The 22,417-nt window shown below is 46.5% G+C and overlaps 1 protein-coding gene across 2 annotated transcripts in view; it reads right to left on the bottom strand.

Annotated features, from left to right (window-relative positions):
* CES5A (carboxylesterase 5A) overlaps nt 1–21,996 on the bottom strand; it is a 30,497-nt gene extending 8,501 nt beyond the window's left edge. The window contains exons 1-10 of one of the 2 annotated variants that reach the window (XM_077898380.1): nt 21,730–21,994; nt 20,402–20,606; nt 18,400–18,538; nt 16,718–16,851; nt 13,611–13,764; nt 11,878–11,982; nt 9,954–10,058; nt 8,458–8,598; nt 5,891–5,959; nt 2,066–2,213 (exon numbers count right to left, since the gene is read on the bottom strand). In XM_077898380.1, coding sequence (XP_077754506.1) covers nt 2,066–2,213; nt 5,891–5,959; nt 8,458–8,598; nt 9,954–10,058; nt 11,878–11,982; nt 13,611–13,764; nt 16,718–16,851; nt 18,400–18,538; nt 20,402–20,606; nt 21,730–21,832 — 1,303 coding nt within the window. In that variant the 5' untranslated portion in view covers nt 21,833–21,994. Of the gene's footprint in view, nt 1–2,065; nt 2,214–5,890; nt 5,960–8,457; nt 8,599–9,953; nt 10,059–11,877; nt 11,983–13,610; nt 13,765–16,717; nt 16,852–18,399; nt 18,539–20,401; nt 20,607–21,729 lie in introns of both variants that reach the window. The other variant, XM_077898381.1, reaches the window with a different exon arrangement.
* Between the last annotated feature and the right edge of the window lie 421 nt (nt 21,997–22,417).

The raw sequence follows: 22,417 nt of genomic DNA, 5'->3' as shown, positions 1-22,417 counted from the left end.
CCTTTCCTCTGGTGGCAGCAGCAAATGCATTTACTTTTTCTTAAATTTCTTTAGAGAGAGAGCATGCATGTGTGCACATGTGAGCAGGGGTAGGGAGGGATAGAGGAGACAGACATAAAGAATCTTAAACAGGCTCCATGCTCAGTGAAGAACCCGATACAGGGGTTAATCTCATCACCCTGCAATCATGACCTGACCTGAAATCAAGAATTGGACTCTTAACCAACTGAGCCACCCAGGTGCCCCAGCAGATGCACTTCCCTTTAAATGTTTATGAAAAATGCCCTCAAGGCAGTGCCTAAACCTTGAGATACTTCTGGGTTAGGTGAAATAAAAGCAAATCCTTTGAGCCTAGTTGTTTAGGGAACCACTAGATAGATCAAAGCAAATAACCATAATTCTTTGAGTATAAAGTCCTTTTTTCTCCCTCCAGTACTAGGAGTCTATACTATAAATGTGGGTTGCTGTCTTTAAGGCCATTGCCTAGCTGGTAGCAGGAAATGGTGCAGAGCAACTTAAAATGCCACACTTTCTCACTGAGACTCGAGGATCTATATCTTGATTAAATGTTTACTTGCTTGCTGTAAACCCTTGATTTATTTCCAGAATTCTGGAAACTGATTCTTACAGTACTTACCAGTTTCTTCACTGCTTTTGTGGTGGAACAGATTTTTGGAGTTCCTTCCTCCACCATTTTTGCTAACATTGTTAACAATGTTTTTTTGATGAGCAATATATATATATATCATATATATATCATATATATATTAATTTTGCCTAAGTACAATTTTAGCTTTTACATTTGGATCTACAACTCATTTCACATTGATTTTTTTAGTATAGTGTGAGTTAAGGGTTGAGGTTCACTTTTTCTACATAAATATCAAGTTATCCCCGCTCTGTTTGTTGAACAGAATTTCCTTTCTCCACTGAATTATCTCAGCATCTCTGTCAAAAACTGGCTATTCTCTGGACTCTCCACTCTGTTCTATTTGTCTGTCTTTCAGCCAATACCAGACTTTCTTAATTACTGTATCTCAAAAATAAGACTCGAAATCAGATGACCTGTAAGTCCCCTAGCTTTGTTATTCTTCTTCAAAATTGTTTTGGCTATCCTCGCATTTCCATGTAAATTTTTAAAACCAATTCGCTCATTTCTCCAAAACCACTGCTGAGATTTTAAGATTGGGATTGTATTCTCAGAAGATCGGTTTGCGCATTTTCTCTTGAATCCATTTTAGCCAGGCTTTTACTTACATCACTCTTATCACAATTGTTCCTGTCAAGGTCACCAGTGACATTTGTGTTCCCAAATTCAAGAGTCACTTCTTGGTCCTCATTCCCTTGTCACCTTTGTAGACCTTATGATATAGAGTCCCACAGCACCCTACAACTGCTATCCCTTGCTCTGTTTTATTTCACGTATATTACCATCTAATACATATAGATTCTATCTTTACTTAATTTGGCATTGATCTCCCCAACTAGATTGTGAGTTTCATGATGGCAGGGTCTTTGTTTTGTTCACTGCTGTATCTCTAGAGCTCTAGAGCCCAGAAGACTGTCAGACACATAGTGGGCTCTCTTGATAAAAAATTGTGGAAATAGGAGGAAAGGGGAATGGAAGAGACAGAAAGAGATAGAGAGGAGAGAGAGGAGGAAGGAAGACAAGGTTTGTGTCCCCACAAGTAATACTCTCTTCTGATTGCCCCACTATTCCTTATAGCTAAAATGCTTGGGAAGACACTTCTAAAGAGAAAGGAATCTGGGAAACTAGGCCCCCCCCTCCCCAAATTATGGGGAGGCGGGAATTTTCTGCCTGGCCCTGGAGAAGAAACAGAAACATCAGAACGAATCAAAATCCCTGAACTCTGAAAGGCACAGGAATTGCAAAGGTCAGCATGCAGGGTTGTATCCCATGCATCCTCGGGAACTCCCTCTCACTGAAGGAAAGTAGGGTGGAGCAGGTGGCCAGTGGTCAGGCAATAAGACTTGCTGCAGCCACTGGCCTTGCTGGACTGTGACCCTGCTGTGGGGTGGGGGATTGGGGTGCTAAGAGACTCACCTCTGTGGTATCGAGCTGTGACCACCCCAGGGACCACAAAGAACACATCTCCAAGCAAGTCCAGAAAACTATCTCGAATCTCAACTGGGGAGTGCTTGTTGTAGAAGTATTGATCAGCCACAAGATATAAGTACTGGTTGGGGATGTGCTGTAAAAAAAATCATGGTCATAGGAGATTGAGGTCAACAATAGCCAACACATTGAACATTTGCTTGGGTGGGCATGATTCTGGGGTCTTTACATGCATTGTCTCATGTAACCCACACAGTGACCCTATGGCACAGGTACCAAAATTAACCCCATTTCACAGATGAGGGAACTGAGACTTTGAGAGGGTAAGTGGTTGTCCAAACTGGTGCAACCATGATTCTTGTGCAAGTCTACCTGCACCTGAATCACAGTGTGCATGTCTCTCTGAGATGTTTCAAAACAGTTATCCCTGGGCAGCACTGGCTACATGGTTTGTGGGGTGCAGAGCAAAGTCAACACGTGAGGCCTCGTGTCCAAAAATTATACCAATTTCAAGATGGTGACAACATAACATTCAACCAGGTGTGGGACTTTTCTCAGCATGGACCTTTGTGACTATACAGGTTGCATACCCATGAGGCCAGCCCTGCTTCTGGAAGCAGGACTGCCTTGAGTTCTCTGCTGTTTGATTTGAGCTCGTTGGTCTCTTGCTGGAGTTCCCTCATCTATAATAAGTGGGCGGTTCAGAGGATTACATGAGATATGAAGAAAGAAACATGCTGTCTGGCATAGAGTCCAGTCCTGTCAGTCCCCCTGAGGCCTGAGGCCCACTGCCAGATCCCTAAACAGGGCATTCCCTGCTTTCCTAATCCGGCTCTGGGCTGCCTCCCGGGCTTCAATCCCTCTACTTGCCCAAGCACAAATGCTGGATGGTGCAAAGTAAACTTCATGAAGATTCAGAATCTGCCACATTGGGGATGTTCTTGGGGATCTGGGAAATGCTGGGATCAGTTATGGCACCTCTACCATCACCGCCCTCAACCCCAGCAACATGAAAACAGGCTCAGCCCTGCAGAAGTTTCTTTGGAATTTGGAGACAGTATAGAGCACACCAGGGAATGCTGCTCAGACTCATTCATCGGGTCCCTCTGAAGGCTAAGTGTTTTTAATCAGACCTAGAGAAACTCCAGGCTCTGGGGCAAGTGCTCCTGACTTGGATCGTATGACCAGCACACCCCTAGGTACTCGAGGTGTCCAAGGCTCTGTGGAGCCTCTGAAGAGCCCCATGGGACACTCACAAGGCAGACTCCTGGGATTCGAGAGCAAGGCTATGCCTTCTGCATCAGAGAACAACTCTGCCACCTAGGAGAAACTATATGCCTTTCCAGTCCTCCTGCATCTTCCTGCAAATCCTACTTTCTTTTTTTTTTTTTAATTTATTTTTTATTGGTGTTCAATTTACTAACATACAGAATAACCCCCAGTGCCCGTCACCCATTCACTCCCACCCCCCGCCCTCCTCCCCTTCTACCACCCCTAGTTCGTTTCCCAGAGTTAGCAGTCTTTACGTTCTGTCTCCCTTTCTGATATTTCCCACACATTTCTTCCCCCTTCCCTTATATTCCCTTTCACTATTATTTATATTCCCCAAATGAATGAGAACATATAATGTTTGTCCTTCTCCGACTGGCTTACTTCACTCAGCATAATACCCTCCAGTTCCATCCACGTTGAAGCAAATGGTGGGTATTTGTCATTTCTAATAGCTGAGTAATATTCCATTGTATACATAAACCACATCTTCTTTATCCATTCATCTTTCGTTGGACACCGAGGCTCCTTCCACAGTTTGGCTATCGTGGCCATTGCTGCTATAAACATCGGGGTGCAGGTGTCCCGGCGTTTCATTGCATTTGTATCTTTGGGGTAAATCCCCAACAGTGAAAACCCAAAAGTCTCCACCCCAAGATTGCTAGAATTCATACAGCAATTCGGTAGCGTGGCAGGATACAAAATCAATGCCCAGAAGTCAGTGGTATTTCTATACACTAACAATGAGACTGAAGAAAGAGAAATTAAGGAGTCAATCCCATTTACAATTGCACCCAAAGCATAAGATACCTAGGAATAAACCTAACCAAAGATGTAAAGGATCTATACCCTCAAAACTATAGAACACTTCTGAAAGAAATTGAGGAAGACACAAAGAGATGGAACAATATTCCATGCTCATGGATTGGCAGAATTAATATTGTGAAAATGTCAATGTTACCCAGGGCAATATACACATTTAATGCAATCCCTATCAAAATACCATGGACTTTCTTCAGAGAGTTAGAACAAATTATTTTAAGATTTGTGTGGAATCAGAAAAGACCCCGAATAGCCAGGGGAATTTTAAAAAAGAAAACCATATCTGGGGGCATCACAATGCCAGATTTCAGGTTGTACTACAAAGCTGTGGTCATCAAGACAGTGTGGTACTGGCACAAAATCCTACTTTCCATTCCTGGGACCTGCCTTAAGACAACTTCTCCTCTTGAAATGCCCTCTGTTCAGATGTTTCCCTTTCCTAAGGCCCAGATCAATCACCTCCTTCTCCATGAGGCCATCTCCAATCCAGCCTGAGAGGTTCCACTGTCTGACTTATACTGCAAATATCTCCCAAACCTTAGTCTCAATTCTCATCACTAGACAGCAGAGACCCATCAAACATCCCCTATAGGCCTGAGGGATCCCCTGCCTGCAGTCTGGCTCACTTTGTGTCCAGAAGGCTCTTTCCAAAATGGGAATCGAATCATGTCACTCTTCTGTTCCCAGCCCCTGAGATGAACTTCATATTCCTTTCAGGGCATGTAATAGCTGTGAGCATCCTCCTATGCTGCAGCCAACCCCTGCAGTTGACCTCACCACACTCCTAACTGGTCATCCTCAGTCCTCAGGCTCCCCTGGTCCCTGTTCCTCCATGAGTCAGACAAACCTAACTCATTCTTCAAGACCCTCCTCCCTGAAGGAGCCATCTGCTCCCTCCCATGGGTACCACAGGGCTGTGGACATTCTTCTGCTCTGGTTTGTTTGACAGTATACTGAACTGCTCTCTCCTTCCACCCCATGATCTTCAGGTTCTGTAAGCATATAGGGAGTGCCTGCTTCTCATTGTAGCTCAATGCCTAGGGAAGTACTGGGACGTGTGGGCTCTCAACAAACATCCATTCAATGAATAAGTGAATGAAAGGAACATGGCACAGAGTTCACACTGGATAAATGTTTATGGCAAGAAGGAGGGAAGAAGCAAAAGGAATCCATCCCTACATCTAGTGTATGGCTTAAGACCTAATACTGATATATCTGTATAGTGAGTGAATGAATAAATGATTGAGTAATGGTCCTTGGTCTTGCTAGAACCTAATACAGTGCCTGGCTGGCATATAGTGAATATGGGTCTCTAGTCCCTAGTGTGTTTCAGAATTTAGAACTTCTTAGACTGTAGATAGATAATTCAGTACTGAGGCTGCATAGGTCACATGCTCTGGGGGTGGCCACACCAGACCCTGCTTTACCATGTTCGCAGAGAAGTACATGAGTAGTAGGATGAATGAAGTGATTGGGAACAGTAAGGACCAATGACCACATATGGGCTAGAGCAGATGTGGCTGCCCTGTGGGCTGATTTTCAGAACTTCTTGGATTTTGATATTGTGAATAAGGGGTTGCAGAACTCTACTTAGCAAAGATTCACTGAATGAGTGAACAGGGAATATCTACAGCCCCAGTCCCTACTCCAGAGTGTGACCCAAGGAGGTTTGTTAGACAGATGACTCTCTGAAAAAAATCACAGTTGCCCATGCTCACTTACCAGGACTCGGTGGATCAAGTGCAGGGCGAGAGATTTGTTGGAGCCTCCAAGGATCTCCGGAAACTCTTTCTGTGGAGAGATATAGGGCATCCCCTGTGAGCACCTTAGTTCACCAGAAGGGAAAGCAGTCTCTATGAGGGCCCAAGCGCCTGCCTTTGAGAAGAGAGGTTGGGAGCAATAGGAGTAGCTTCAGTGGGTTGGTGAAGCAATGATGTTTCTTCTTCCCACACTTGCTAAAATGCAACCACTCCCTGCCATACCTGTGGTTTTGTGGGGTCCGAGGGGCTGCTCTGTGGAAAGGCCATGTTATGAGCTCACATGCCTCCATCACATTCCCGAATTGAAGGTAGGTTTTTGTCAAGAAGTGATTAAATGAAAAAGAGGACATTAGCTGGGCCCTCATCCAATCTGACTGGTGGCCTTCTATGAAGAGGAAATTCTGACACACAGAGGGACACCGGGGATGCACGCACAGAGAAAAGACAACGTGGGGACACAGAGAGAAGGTGGCCACGTGCAAGCCTTCAAAGAGAGGCCAGAACACCTTGAAACTAGTGATTTACTCTCTCTTTCTAGAGATCTTTGCAACCAGGGCCTCTGAGATGCCAGCAATTTGCCAACAGCCAGCGAGGTGGCAAGGCTGGGGTTAAGAAACACTGCTCTGCTTGGTACAGGGTGTCTCTTAGTAAGAGCTACAGGTAACTATTTGCTAACTGACCCCTCCCTGGCCAGTACTACAGCTTAAAAATATGAGAGGGTAGAAATTCTCTTCACTTGTCAAATGAATTTCCCCTTGACATTTTCTGCTGAGAATCTTGGGATAATAAATTGCTAGGGTAAATATTTAAACATCTCTGTCTCTTGGAATCTGAGGGAAACTCCAGAGTCATTCAATTTGCTCACAAGTATATTTCAACTACCAAGAACCTCCCTATATGTTCAGGAGCTGAGATTTGTTTTTGGAGGATTACCCTTGGTCTCCAACGACCAGCAGTGGATGTCATTGCAAGGTCACATGAAATAACAGCACTGATCCAAGCACTTGAGCTAAGCATACCCGGGCAAAAAATCCCATTGTGCCACTTGAATGATTCCAACATCTAACATTTACTGAGCACTAACTATATGCCAAGCTATTTGTTGTTTTTTTTTTATGCCAACCTATTTGATGTGTATTTGTGAAGCAGGTAGTAAGATCAGCCCTATTTCACAGATTAAGGAATAAAAGGTTCAGAGAGGTTGGGCAGTTCACTTAAGGTCACGCAGCAGACTAACAGAGAATGCAACATTTGATAAGAGAGTCTAAATGCATGAAAAAAAATTCTACACCACGGTTTCCTCCCCCAGCTGGGAGGCTTTGGAAAGGAACTTTAGCCTTTCTGAGGCTAAATTCCTTTAACTGAAAGGATTAATAATGCCCGTTTGCAAGCTGTTGCACCAATGGCATACACTTGACACCCAGAAGCACCGAAGGGCCTTACTCTTAAGTAAGTCACAATCTGTGACTCAGTTGCCTCATTTACAACATGAGGAGAAAGATCCCTGCTCCCACTTCCCCCAAAAACATTGCTCTGTAGGTCAAATTCAGCATGCCAGAATGTGCCTTTGACAGCCCGGGGACCTCAGCATTATGGTTCCAAACAGCACAAACTAGTCTTGATCCCTGACAAACCTCTGTATTTCATTACCTCATCTCCCTCAGCTTAAAAAGAGGAGGTTGGTCTCTATAATTGAGCCATGGTGATATTATGAATTTGAGCAACCCACCCTTCTGAGAACAGATGAAAAGTTTATTTCAAATCAGGAGGGTCTTCTGAAATGGTAGAGTCAAGGAATCCTGGCTCCTTCTCAGCATTTGGCCTGAGCACAAACAATCCCTCCTCAGAGGACCTTTCCAGAGGAGCCTTCTCCTCCCTGAAGACTGTCTCTTACCAGTTTATGTCCTTCTTAGTACTTGCCCCTTCCTGAAACCATCTATTCAACCTCGCACTTAGTCTGCTCTCCCCAGTAGTATGTGAGCGGGCACAAAGCTGGAGCCCTGTGTCTTGTTTACTCATGAACGGTGTTTGCAAGAGTGTAGAGTATGTGGTAAACATTCCATTCATGCTTGTTGAGTGAATAAAGCGATTCAGTAAGTTTGCAACTTGGACAAGCCTAGGGAGCCCTCTTGGAAGTCAAAATGCCAGAAGTGAGGCTGGACATGAAAATGTAAAGGCCTGAAATTTTCCAAACCTGCATGAATTTCATCTTCAAAGTCGTAACTGTACTAATTTGAGATAATCATTCATAATGTTTTGAACAAAGCTCAAATGGACCCCATCCTCTCTTACCTTTTTATAGGGTTGTTTCTTTCCCCATAAACCTTATATGAGGAGCAGGGTGGACACTGGCTATGGCTGCCCCAATCCTCAGTTACCCCCCTTCAGTAAGAAGAAAGGGCATCCCTGTGTCCTTGGATGCTGGGCTCCCTCACAGCGCTTGGCGGCCTGGATGGGAGAACTCAGCTTGGAAGCACGCAGCTGCCTTGGTGCTGACAGAGGGGCAGGAAGGACAGCTGGGATTCTTACCATGGGCAGCAGGAAGCCACACTCGTGGTTATTGACTCCGATGACAGAAGGAATTGAATTAAATGTTTTCTCAGTCAATAGGTCTAGAGGCTCATCAGGAAAGAAAAAACCATCAACCACTCGAGTGAAAGACTTGGTTTTCTGAAATAAGGAAGAGAAAAATCAGTATCTGTTTCTGTTCACAAAATCTGCTGGCCCTGAACCCCTAGCCCAGCAGAGCCAACACGCTCCAGCAGTGGTCAAACTGCATTACGAAAGGAAAAATAAGCCACATCTGGCCTCTCCCAAGGCACGAATACTGCCTGGCCAGCCCTGCCACTTACTTGGGGTAAAGGGACTCAGCTTCCTGCCTTAGATTCCTTATCTGCTAAATGAGGATAATAATAATTGGTATCTAACTAAGAAGAGCAGTAGCTTACAACAGTGGTTCTTGAGGTATGGGTCCTGGACCAGCAGGATCAGCATATCACCTGGGAATTGTTAGAAATAAATTCTCAGGCCCCAGCCCAGGCCTACTGAATTTGAAACTCTGGGGGTGCAGCCCAGCCAACTTGTTTTGACAAGCCCTCCAGGTGATTCTGAAGCAAGCTCAATTTTGAGAACCACTGGCCAAATGCTATGGGCATTGTGGTGAACTGAGTGGTGGGGGAATAGGGGTGGCCAGAGTAGTGGGGGCTGGTGTGAGCATCTTCCTGAGACGTCCTCCTTAGCATTGTGCCTTCGATCTGGCTGGATATTTCTTGCGTCTCAGGAAGCAACACCTGGCTCTGTCCATGGTTTTTTTCGGGTCTCTTTTTAGGAGCAGGGGTGGAAGGGAACACACAGAAGACCTCTGACACTACATTGGGTCAAAGACTTTGTAACCAGCTCCCAGACTTCAGCACAGCTCACAGCAAACCCTTCATCCATGTCAAATAACTCTTTAACAAATGTTGGAATCTGACCGATAACGACCTCGTGCTTCCAAGGACCATTGGAAGCTCTCAAGATTGGAAAGGATGTAAAAGCTCATTTGGTCCAATGAATCATCTAGTGACTGAAATTTGTCAGCAGTCGTCTTGACTCTGCTTGTATACTTACAGAGGTGGGTGTCTCACTACCTTCTAATGAGCTGGCCCTTTTGCAGACAACTGAATTTTTAGAAAATCCTTGGTTATACCAAACCAAAATGGCTTCCTAACAGAATTCCCACTCTTTTAACATTGAATTTAGCTTCTGGCAGCATGTGGAACAGGCCCCTCTTCCCAGTGACTTAGAGATGATCTTTGTATTTTCCTGGACCTTCACTAGGCTAAGCAGCACCCCTGGCCCATCAAGTCCCTTAAATTACCTATCAGGGTTCTATAGGTTCGACCCTGTGTTTTTACAGCCATGACAATGAATCCCAACCTCCATCTTTCCAAGTCCCAGATCAAAGTAAGTGAAGAGAGTGGTGGGATTTGTCTACCACTCATTCAAAGCACCACCCTGCCCCAAACCCTCCTGCCCCTCTTCACCTTGTTGATGTCCAACAACTCCTCGGAGGATTTTGCCCTCAGGCACTGCAGCAGAGCTACGGAGTCTGATACATTGCAACCACATATACGTGCAATCACCTGCAACTATTTCCAGAGAAGGACTGAGTCAGAGCACAGCACTGAAAGCCGCCAAAAAAAAAAAAAAAAAAGAAAGAAAAAGAAAGAAAAAGAAAATTTGAAAGAATCCTTGATCCAGCCATAGGCTGGTTCTTTACATATGAAGGCTGCTGCCCCTTCCCGCTCCCACATATGTGTAACAGGAGGTACATATTAAGGATAGGCTGGCACTGGACCTCTTTGCTCTCCTGCCTGACCCTCCTTGCCATCTGTAGCAACTGCCAGAACTGGAGGAAGTAGTAGGTCAGCCTGTGGCTCTGGAATAAAGTCAAGCTTCCTGGTCATGGAGACACCAGTCCTAGGTTGTTGGCTCCATTAACACTGGGCCCCACTGAGCCCAGAAGCCCAACTCAGGAGCCCCAAGAGTGAGGAGCACCTTTGTAAGCATGACTTAACTGTCAGGTAAGGCATGGCTCTAGCTCAGTCTTAGCTTGTCAGCTCTGGTAAGCCCCAGCTTCACTGCAGGCTAGAATACTCCAAACATCTTTGCCTGTCTCCCACCAATTCCACTCATCCCCACCTCCTCTGAGATGTCCTTTCATGAACTCCTTCCTCTGATTTCCAGGCACCTCAAGGATTCCCACCTTCTTTTCCTAGCCTTTCCCTAAACACTGTCTTGCCTGGCCATTGAACTTTCCTTGGGAGCTTATCCCTTGAAGCTCTGGTCCTTAAGTGTCCGGGAGTCATGAATGCTCTGGGAATCCAATAAAAGCTACAAAGCATCTCCCTGTAAGAACTCACAAACCCACAGAATCCGCATACAACCGTAGGAACCCGAGGACCACGTCCCAGACTTTTCATGGACTCCAGGTTAAAAAGCCTTGTCATCAAAAGATGATGGTCTTCTCAAGTCAGTGTGGCCTGTCTCCATTTATAAACCCACAGGTCCTAACATAGCTGGGAAGACAAGGGATACTCAATATATGTGTACTAAATGAATTAGTATGTGTGCAAACCAGAAGATGATATATGGTATTCTCCAAATCAATATTCTCATTGCATTGCAGGTATCTTCACAATATTATAGCTCTATGTCTCTGCTCTTGGTGTACACTGTTATTGTCTATAAGGTGTTTAGGCACTTAAATGTCCCACTTAAATGTACAGTCCCCAGGAGATGGCTCCACAGCCCTGTGCTAATATTCATTGACTGAATCAGCTCATTTGTTAACTCATTCATTCAGCAAACATTGGCAGTCACCTACTAGACACTAGGCACTATGCTAGGACATGAAAGATCTAAAGACCTTGGTCTCCAGGTCCTCACTGTCTGGTAGAGCACTAAAACAAGATGACAGATGACAAAAGTCTGGGGTACATGTCTCACCGCCCCCTCACAGTCTCATGCCAGGTAACATGAATCGGTTACAGTGTTCTTTCCTATTGAACTGGAAACAGCCTCAGACTCTTTCTTAACGTAGTGTTCTAGGTGGAATGGAGTATGTACAGGAGATGAGCTGCATATGACACAGGGGACTGAGTTATATATCTCAGGTGAAGGATAGTGAATAAGAGGTAAGAACTATCACATACACACTCATGTACACACACACACATATTCACGCTCACCAGCATATTTCATTTAAGACCTACTTCTTATTGAACCAGGCCTTCCACAGAGCACTAAGATCCACCTTGGCCAGCACCGGATTCTTTGGCCTCAGGCAATGCAGCAGGGCCAGAGTCTGACACATTGCAATGGCTAAGCACATGGTCTATCGACACCTGACCACATTCTCCCCTGGCCAAGTAGAGGAAGCTAGCAAGGTGTTAACAATGTACCTACATCTTCATTCCTCTCATCATCGGGGGCCCGCAGGAAAGGGATGATGGCCACCCCACTCTCCATGATGGCTTTGTGGAATAAGCCACTGGCCATGGGGGACAGTATCTGGAAAGAGAACATAGGAGGCCAGGAAAAGTTATGCAGGGGACCCCACCCATCCACCACACATACCACCCATCCTTCCTTAAAGAAACCTTCCCAGGAAGTCTCCTTAAAAGCTCTCTGCTTATTTAAAAAAAAAAAAAAAAAAGCCCTGGTTTGGGGATTCAAGGACTAGCCATGAAGTTTTGGGCAAGTTATTTAATTTCCTGAGCCCCAGGCTCCTCGGGAACTTTGAGGTCAAACATTCTAGTGTGTGAATGCTAGCTCCTTTACTTCCTAGCTGGAGAACCTCAGGAAGGTTGCGCTCTATTTCTGAGCATCAATTTACTCGCTGTAAAACTGGAAAGTAAAAAGGAGCCCATGTCACAGAATTGTTGTGTAGAGCAGAAGTAACAAATATAGAAGGCTTTGTACAATGTCTGGTCAAATAGCACACACTCAGGCATTGGTGGCTGTTATCATACATGTAAAACTTGAGTTACTATAATTCATCTTATTGAGTTATTTTGAAGATATTAAAATATCTTATATATTGTCAAGTGCTATACAGCAGAAGCTCTCTTAACCCACTTCTGTGATTAATGGATTAGCTGAGGCCCAGGAGATGCCAACCATTCAGAGCCAGTGGGCTATTCTCTAGCCCACTACGTGTTTCTATTCCCACCAGTTTCTGGCCATGAGTCAGGTGCACTTGCTTTCAAACTTGTTTTGTCAGTTACACTTGCTATTGTGATGAGCTACTCAATGAAATATCATGGGAACCAATGAAGTATGCGTGTAAAAAGAAAAACAAAATTATGCTTGGGGAAAGAAACTTTTGATAAAAGCAAGTAGCTGAAAAATACGGTTGTATTAGGACACCTGGGTGGCTCAGTGGTTGAGCGTCTGCCTTTGGCTCAGGCTCCCAGGGTCCTAGGATCGAGTCCTGCATCAGGCTCTCCACAGAGCCTGCTTCTCCCTCTGCCTGTGTCTCTGCCTCTCTCTATGTCTCTCATGAATAAATAAATAAAATCGTTAAAAAGACAGCTGTATTAATTAACTTGGTGTGAACGAGGTAAGAATAAAATATGGGGGGGGTGCAGCAGAGCATTCCATGAGTGCACCACATTCACAGACTACAATGCAGGCACCTTCAGTTCATGCTTGCTGTAAAGAAGCTAAAGCTGCTATTAGAGGACAATGAGTCGGGTGGGTGGTGTATGCCAGAGAGCCCACATTGGACCTCCAGGCCAACCCTCAAACCACTGAGGGAGAAATGTACACTTTATGTTGGAAGCTGAAATAAAATGTTAGATGTTTTAGCTGAATTTTTCTATTAAATAAGTAATTATCAGTCCTGATAATTAGATAACAGGGCTTCTACCCTAAAAATATAAGAGAGTTTTTCTGTTTTTCTTCAAATTATTACTTACTATGTGATCTTGGGCAGTTTATTTAAACTCTTCCCGATGATGGCTTTCGTCCCCGAAATGAGACTGAGCCCCTAACTCACAATGTGAGGCTTGCGGGAGACGTGTATACAAGTGTTTGTTCAACATGAAAACGCCAATCAGCTGCAAGTGATTCATGGTCCTCGTTTTTGTGAGCTCCCCCACTGAGGTTGGTTCAAGCCCCCAAAGAGAAGAACTCACAAGGCCGGAAACACTTATGGCTCCTGCTGACTCGCCAAAGATGGTCACAGAGTGTGGGTCCCCCCCGAAGAACTCGATATTCTCCTGGACCCAGGTTAAGGCAGCCAACTGGTCCAGGAAGGCCCAGTTCCCCGGAGCGTGCTGGTCCCCTGTGCTGGGGCAAGAGGCAGGATGAGAATACTCAATGGCCTTCTATCTGTTTCCCGAAGCTCGAGGAACTCGAGGGGGAGGACGTGCGTGGGTGTCAGGGCATCACCACTCCTGCTGGCGGTGAAGGGTGGAAGGTCGGAGGCACAGGGCATTGAGGAGAACTGGGCTTGTTTCTCATCCTCCTGGGATTTGTTTTTGTTTTTGTATGTGACAGTCTGATGAAAATTACGTATCCCAGAAAAAGGCACAGTCTTGCACGTGCAATTTGAGGGTATTCAGAGGCTGCCCTGAATCCATGGATTCCAGAGAGTCAGTCTGCACCAAGGAGCAAGGCCTCCTGGGTCCAGAGGTTCCAGTGAATGACTCCGTGAGTAACAATGCTAATAACAGTGCAGTGGCAGCGTCGTGCGTGACACTGTCCTAAAGACTTTAAGGTCAATGCTCCTGTGATCTTTCCAGCCTGTGAGGTAGGTGGTGCTGATTTTTCTCCTTTACTCCTCTGGGTCCTCTCTGCACCCTTTTCTGCCCTCTCCCAAAAGGCTGACACCTTTGAAGTGCATCACCCAGGCTTCCAGCCGTGGGCAGTCAGTGGGAGCCACTGGCCCAGGGCTTGGAGGGTGGGCTACTGAGAGACCAGGAAGTTTATTCCACTGCCCCAGGCACCCTCCCTGCTGGGAAGTGCCTTGGCAATGGCTTTGTTTCCCCTCCAAGAAATCTATGAGCATGCCCTAAGGATACTGCCCAACACACGGTCCTGTCACAGACAGGAAACTGAGGCACAGAGAAGTTAAACCTCTTGCCCAAGAGCTAAAAAGTTTCGGGGCTGGAAGTCAAACCCAACCAGTCTGGCCCCAGAGTCCAAGCCCCTAACCATGCCTGCAAGTAGTGGCCCCTGCAGAATAGCATCTTTCCCAGGTAGGCAGACATTAATGGGGAAAGCAAGACAAAATAAGTAAGAATCAAAGAAATATCCCATGTGGTGCACAGCATATGTGAGTAGCCCTGGGACCACATTCTACTCTGCTCCATCCACCCGCCCCACATGGCTCCTCAGGCTGCTTCCCTGCACCTGTCCACGATGCCTGCTTCTCTCCCAACTGCCTCATGTCTGCCCAGGAGCCACGGCCTGCCAATTCCACCTCCATCCCATTGTGGCTTTCACCTTGTTTCCTATTCCTCCATTTCTATTTATCCAGATTCACAATCTGATCACTTACGGTCTGGGTGACCTTGGGCAAGTCACTTAACCGGCTTCCCATCAATGTCTCATGTCTAAAACACGGCTGGTGCCTGCTTCGCATGTGGTTGTGAAGACTGACCGTGCAGGCACACCGTAAGGCTGTGTAGGTGTTAGGGATCGCTCTGGTTATTCAACTACCACCCTGCTTTATCCCCGTGGCCGGCATCAAGACTGTGCAGTAGCCTCCTGACCAGACTTCTCCGCTGCAGCCCGGGCAGCCCCAGTCCAGCCTCCAGCTGCTCTGGAGTGACCTTCCTGATACACTGCCCTGAGAAGGGCACCGCTTGGTCCCTCAGCCTCCATTCATGACCTGGCACTCAGGGCCTTTCCACACCCATCTCCTGCCATATCCTCACCTCCCTGCCTACTAGAACCTGTATTTTATGAACAGTTTTTGGAAACCTTTCTAGCAGACAAATCTTATGCAGAGTGCCAATGAACCGAGCAGCTGAAAGTGTAATCTCTCTATCTCCTCTCCACCCTCCCTACCTCCACTGAGGCCCCAGAGTCCCAGTCCAGTGCCACAGGCCCAAAGCACAGCTTGCAAGTGTTGTCCCAGGCCTGCCCACATGTAGATTCATTTCCTTCCAATGTCCTAGCTTTTGCTCTGGTGGCGCCTTTGCTAAGTATACTCTTCTCCAACCTCTCCTCTCAACCCCAACCTCGTTTTGGAGGTGCAATTAGAATGCCGCCATTCTCGTGAAGCCTCCCTGATTGCTTACAGCTCCCTTCTCTGTGTGTACAGCCCCACTGCCTTGCACCCTCAGAGCATTAATCACATCCTGCCCAGTAGCATGGACACTTGTGTGCCTGTATTATCTCCCCCATAACACTGCTCCTCTTGGCTCACACTGCCCTGGGCCAGGGCTCAGGGTCTGCTATGTTCTAAGTAGGACAATAGAAGTTGTCAAGCTCTGCTCTGAGAGCTCTGGGAAGTTGCCTCCCCCACCCCACCCTCCCACCCCCGCTGTGTTTCCACTTTTCAACTGCAAGATGGGAATAACAACAATACGTTTCTTATAGGATTACTCTGGGGGTGGGTTGAAAATAACATATGGCCAGTGCACAGCACCATGCCTGGCTCCTAGTGAGTGCCTGTTCCATGTTGGATATTACCACAGAGAGGGAAGCCAGCACAATGGAGTGATTACTCTCAGGTGAGCATCCAAGAAGCCTTGACATGGGGCCCTATAACTGCTCACCCATCCTGCTCCCTCAAATTCCAGGGCACACCTCAGGGCTACATTTCTCCACCTCCCTGATGGTTGGGTGTGGCCATGTGACTGAGCTCTGCCAATGACATATGAATAAGAATGTTGAATACCACCTTCAGGCTGACCCAGAAAGACCTCCTTTTCATGATCTCTGTAGTTTGTCCATCTGCTGGCCAAATGCAGAGGGTTAGGTCCCTTAAGAGGGGCAGAGCCACAAGATAGAAAGAGCCCGGGTCCCTGATTGACCATGGAGAAAGATCTCTGTAAGTCAGGATCACTCAACTGGACCTTATTTGAGTGAGAAAGGGATTTTTGTTTTAAGCCACCAAGACTTAGGTATTTATCTGTTACAGCTGCAAAAATTACCTAACTCATTTGGGTCATATTTGTTCAATGTCACTGAAGGCTCATTCCTGCTTAGGCAGCTAGGCACTGAATCCCCTATGGCTGTTGCACAGCTGTGCCTTGAGGACTCAGAGTGTCAATCGCTTGGGGACACTCACTTGAAGAAACCAAATATTCCTAGCCGGTACTGGGTTGTCACAATCAGCACATCCTCATAGGCAGCCAGGGCGGACCCATCGAAGATGGAGGCTGAGCCAGTCTCAAAGGCACCTCCAGGGAACCACACCATGACCTGCAGAGGGGAAAGGAACTTTCCAGTCAATGTGCCAGCCATTCACATCCCCTCCCCATGCATTCTGAGACCTTCTTTCTTGAGGGAAATATAAGTGTCTCACTTTCTTTACTAAGTAGTATCAGAGGTTTTGTCTTTTGAAGAAAGCCCAGGAATAGGCATATGGGGTCTGGCATCTGAGTGTCTGGGTTTGATTCCCAGCTCTGCCACTGGTGAGCTGTGTTGGGTAGATTACTTAACCTCTTTGAGGCTCGTTTTTCTCATCTGTAAGATGTGAAGAATGAAGGTATCATACTTATGGGTTAGCATGAGATTTAAAGAAGATCCCACATCTAAAGTTCTTAGAACAATTTCGAGTGCTCAGAAAGTATTAACTAAATATCACTGAACTTGTGACCCACAGGAAGTTGGAAATCATTGTAAGCCATGCAGGAGAGCGCTTTGGCTGTTTTAACTTAACTCTATCCCCTACCTACAGAGAGAAGAGAAGTGAGGAGAGATAAAAGGGAAGAGAAGTATGAAAACTTTACTATATTGATTAAAGAAATTGGGACTGGGGAACATAAAATACTCACATGGTACTATCAGGATTGATATACTTATTTAAAAATTCTTTCCATTCTCTCTTTTTTGAAAGATTTGTTTATTTTAGTGAGACAGAGTGTGTGTGGGTGGGGAGGGGCAGAGTGAGAGAGAGTCCTAAGTCTGAGCATGGAGCCCAATTTCACAGCCCTGAGATCATGACCTGAGCAGAAACCAGGAGTCTGATGCTTAACCCACTGTGCCACCCAAGGGCCCCTCCCTTCTCTTTTTTTAAGGCCATATTAGGGACTACAACACTTGGGGCAGGAAAAGAGGATAAAGCCACTGAGAAAAAAGAAGGACCAGACAAAGCACTGGACCTGCCACTTACTGTTGTGTACAATGTGAATGAGTCATGTAATCCCTGTGCCTCATCTTCTTAATCTGTACTTTGGGTCCAATAATCCTTACCCACCTGTGCCTGGCACATAGTCAGTGCTCAATATATATTGCTACGATCCAACAGTTTCCCATTGCAGTGGCACATGGGAAAGAGGATAACGGGAGGGTGTAGTTAAAAATTAGCACCTTTCCCATTTTCTTATACAGAGATATTTTACATTCTTAAATGAAATACTGAATATTATTACCTGTCCTCATTGCCAACAGAAAAAAATGGAGGATGAAATTATCCTCTCTAGAAAAGGATTTCCCCAACAAACAAGCAAACAGAAAATCAGGGTCTTTTTAAGCAGTGTCTTTCTACAGGTTTACAGACCATTAAATAGTCAACAGAAGGGAAAAACAAAACAAAATAAAAATCAAAGGTCAAGTCACTGCCAACAAAAAAGCAATCAGGAAGGAAGATAAAGTGAATCTGTCATTAGCTAACTTTTTTGAAGAGTTATTGATGCGTCCCTTTTACCCAACAGGGTGTAGGTTTGATTCTAGACACGCAGCTACTCTGCCTGGGTCCCAGGGCAACAACCTGCAAGCTGGAGTCCCTGGCCTGGCAGGCAGCCTTACGGGGAGCTTGGAGCCGGTGTTCGCGTGGGCTGGTGCGTAGATGTTAAGGTACAGGCAGTCTTCGGACACTTCCAAATTGGGGTAATGCACCTTGAGAAAGTGTTGATCTGAGAGCAGCCACACTGAGTTCTGGAGGCACCTTGGAGGAAGGAAAATGAGATCTTCAGAGTTGCTGTCAGCAAAGTTGCCTGGGAGGGGCTGGGTCTTGTGATTGCAGGGAGGTCTGGTGGTCTCCTATGTCTGAGCAGAGGAGGCATACGGGAGCTATTGGTACAAAGTCTAATCATCTCCCCAGCCCCTGCCATATGGCACGAAGAAACAAACTATAATCCTTTTGGATCTGGTTTTTGGGTAGGAAAGTACGTTGTGCAGAATAATTACACCATTAACTTCCAGCACCCACTCATGCCTACAGCCACTACCCCAATCCAGACATACACATAAAGATTCAAAATGGCTCAGCAATTCCCCAAACTAGGGCACTCAAGACTCTGGGCTGCATATCAAGAGCTTTGTTCTAGCAGCTCTCTTTTCTGCCCCCCACAAGGACATTCCTGGGCCTTTCCACGAGGAGCCAGTGGAGGTAGATGTGCAGGGAGATTCCTGTATCCAAGGCTTTGCTCAAGCTCGTCCCTATGCCCAGACTGCTGTCTCCTCATATCTGTTTGCTCATGTTCTTCCCTTTCTTTCAGATCTACTCCAGGTCCCACCTCCTCCAAGAAGCCTCCTGAGATTTCTCCAGTTAGACTGCAGCTCTTTAGAAACACCTACATATTTTGTGTTCTTTCCTAGAAGTTCTCCTAGGCTTGTACATGAGTTACCATCTTCCCCAACTCAAATGTGAGCAACTAAAAGCTGTTTTAGTCACCTCGGTACCTCAGAGCCCCTAGCACTGAGCCTGTGACACAATAAGATTGAGACTAACATATGTGATTCCTAACATACTAAGTGCTCAATTACTGTTATTTTTTTTAATAGAAGAGTTTACAGCTTACACAGTGGGAAACCATCAGTGCAAATCTACCCCCTGACAAGTGCTTATACCTTTTTGCCCCTATGTATGTAGTTTGTATGTAGTTATGCAAGCCTTCACTGCTTTCAGCAAAGCCCCCAAGGTTAGACTAGGTGGTTCTTTCTCAATAAGGTTGCCCTTGTCACTCTGTATCTTAATTTTTGTTATTATGTATGCCCCTGCAACCCCCACCAGCCTATAGGTTCCTTCAGGGCAGCTGTGACCAGCCCATTATGTGTCCCCCAGGGCCTCACAGAGAGGCAGTGACTGAGTTGGTTCTCGATGGAAACTAGTTGAATGAATGCATGAAGGAAGGAACAGAGGAGTTTCAGCCTAGTGTTCTTGCTCCCTGGGCCACAGGGGGTCTGCTTCTCTGGCTTAGGGAGCTTCCTGGCACCAGGGTACTCCTTCTGCCTGGGACCCCAAAGCTAAGAACCAAGAACCAGTGTGGCCCAACCTGAGGACTTCACAGAATCTGAGCATCAGAAGATTCTTGGGGATTTTCAAGTCTCACCTCCCAACCTACGTTCAAGTCCTCAACATGATTCATCCACCTCAGCTTGGAAATTTGCAGTGACTGGGAGCCCCTGACCCAGGACACATGGGAGGGTGGGGGTGACACGGAAACACCTAGACAAAGATGCAGTCAGTCCATCTAACAGTTGTTCCCAAATCTGATGGGCCCTCAAATCCCTAGTCACCTTTCAGTGAACCCAGTTTCCTGGGCCCAGCTCTGGAGATTCTGACTCAGGAAGTCCAAGAAGGGAGCCCAAGGAATGTGCATGCTCTGAACACCACCACGGGGATCCCGCCTGTCAGCCAGCTGGGGAGCCATGCTATTACAGAAGCCTCGTCTACTTCCGCAGTCCTCTTCTTCCTCCTCCTTGGGGCCCCCACCTTGCCCAGGGAGCTGCATGACTTTGATTCCCCCTCAGTGCTCTGCCCCCACGCCCAGATCACATTGCACCATGGGACCGAACCTGCTCTTACAATTTAGGATAGGACGTGGCATCTCGTGAGTCATTCCAGAGCAATGCAGGCTTGGGTCTCTTAAATCGCAGGGGTCCTAGAGGGGGCGCAGCAAAGGGGATCCCGAGGAACACGTTCACAGGCATGGTGCTTCCCAGCACAGTGGCTTGCTTGCCCCGGACCCATCCCAGCCTGGTGCTCCTCACCGGTGCATCAGCAGCTGGCCCTGAGGGAACACACAGGGAGGAATCAGGGGCTGGCTAGGTAGAGAATTAGAATGAGCCCAACTAGGGGCTCCCCTCAGTGAGGGCACTCTTTCTTGGCCCAGAGGCTGGGCAATAGGAAGTATCTAGACTACCTGTCAAGGAATCCTTGCCCACTGCTTCCTTTAAGGTTGCCTTAGAAGCCACCTGCATCAGAGCACCGACTTAGTTTCTCCTAGGAGCATAGCATCAAGGCACAAAATCTTCCGTGGTCATCCTGGGGAACAATTAACTCCCCCCCACACACACACTCTGCAGCATGGATTTCCTTTACTCTAGAACTGATCGATGCCAGGCTCTGCAGATCCTAGGATCCCAGAGTCATCTGGCCTGGAGTCATTTTCACACCTACCAGCACATTTGCTGGCATGTCTGTGCATACCCTATACGACTATTAGCTTTTTAATTTTTCTTACAATAAAATTTAAATAAACTTTAAAAATCTTATCTAGAGGAATCCTTAGCAATAACATCTATGGAATTGTGCTTTTGAAGAGTTAGGTATATCTTTTTGAATACACATGAAAATATACATCAATGAAAATAAAAAGTTCTCATGTAGATCCCACCCGACATCAGCTCATCCACCTCTAGGGCTATGAGAATGACATTTTGGGAAACCGAGAGTGCAAGCTTCTCATTTTCAACATAGAATATGGAGTGTCGAGAAGGTCACTGCCCAGCTATTTACTTAGTAGGACTCAGCTGTCTTGGTGCTACCTGCTGTAATATCATTTTACTAGTGTAAGTCCTGTGCAGGAAGGCAGTAGTACAAAGCATGGGCTCCGTCCTATGCCCCTCCCCAGGGCTTGGGACAGAGGGCTCTCCAGGCTCTGACAAGGTGTGAGCAACCCACAGACAGAAGCGGGGTCTTCTGTGCTCTACCCACACCCACAAAGGAGACTCTGGAGGGTTGGCTTTCCGTAACACCAGGATATTGGTCAGGTGCCCTGAGGTTACTACGTGGCCTTTCACGAGCCTTCAGACCCCTGAGAAATATGTTTGCACTAATGGAAAATCCTTCAAGGTAAGGAAATCCCCCTACCCCATCTTCTGAGGGCCCTCCTCTCCCACTGGGTGTCTCACCCTCGGTGGCAGCTGCAAGGACCCAAACAGCCCAGATCAGAGTCTGGCCCAGATGCCCCCACTCCCCGCTCATCCGACTGGCCTGCCTGAACTCCCTGAACATCCACGGCCGCAGCTGGCCTCAGAGAGCTTCGGTCAGGGGCAAGAAAGGGCTTCCTGTTAGCAGACAAATGGTGAGCAGGCAGGCACAGGACACAGGGCTGGTGAAGAAAGGCATCGGACCAAGATTTTTGGAGGAATTGGCCAAGCAAGACTTTCCTGTTCTGATTTACATAAGGAGAAGCTGATGATTAACTTGTGGGCTGGGGAAGGATAATGTGGTAGGCTCTGGGCGTGAGGGCTGGAACAAATAGAAGGGACATTTGGGATCAGGTAAGTCAAAGACCTAAACTCCAATGCCTGGAGGGGCCAGGAAGGCAGCAAAGAAGCAGTGGATGAAGCTGGTTGGGAGAGCTCAACAGGCTGTGGTGGGGACTGTGGAACACAGGACAGCACATGCCCTGTTTTAAAGGGGCAATGACTTCTCAACTCCAGTACACATTTGCCTTATGACAATGTAGATACACCAAACAAGAAGTCAGTGATCTCTCTCCATTTTTATATGTGGCTTCAATTTTTAAAAATCATGATATGAGCCCAATGCACTATTTCCACTGGCTTGAGTTGTTTGCAGTTCTGATCTAGACCT

The sequence above is a fragment of the Canis aureus genome, chromosome 5 (genome assembly GCF_053574225.1).
Source record: "Canis aureus isolate CA01 chromosome 5, VMU_Caureus_v.1.0, whole genome shotgun sequence".
Taxonomy (NCBI): Eukaryota; Metazoa; Chordata; class Mammalia; order Carnivora; family Canidae; genus Canis; species Canis aureus.
This window is presented reverse-complemented; position numbering and strand designations above follow the sequence as displayed.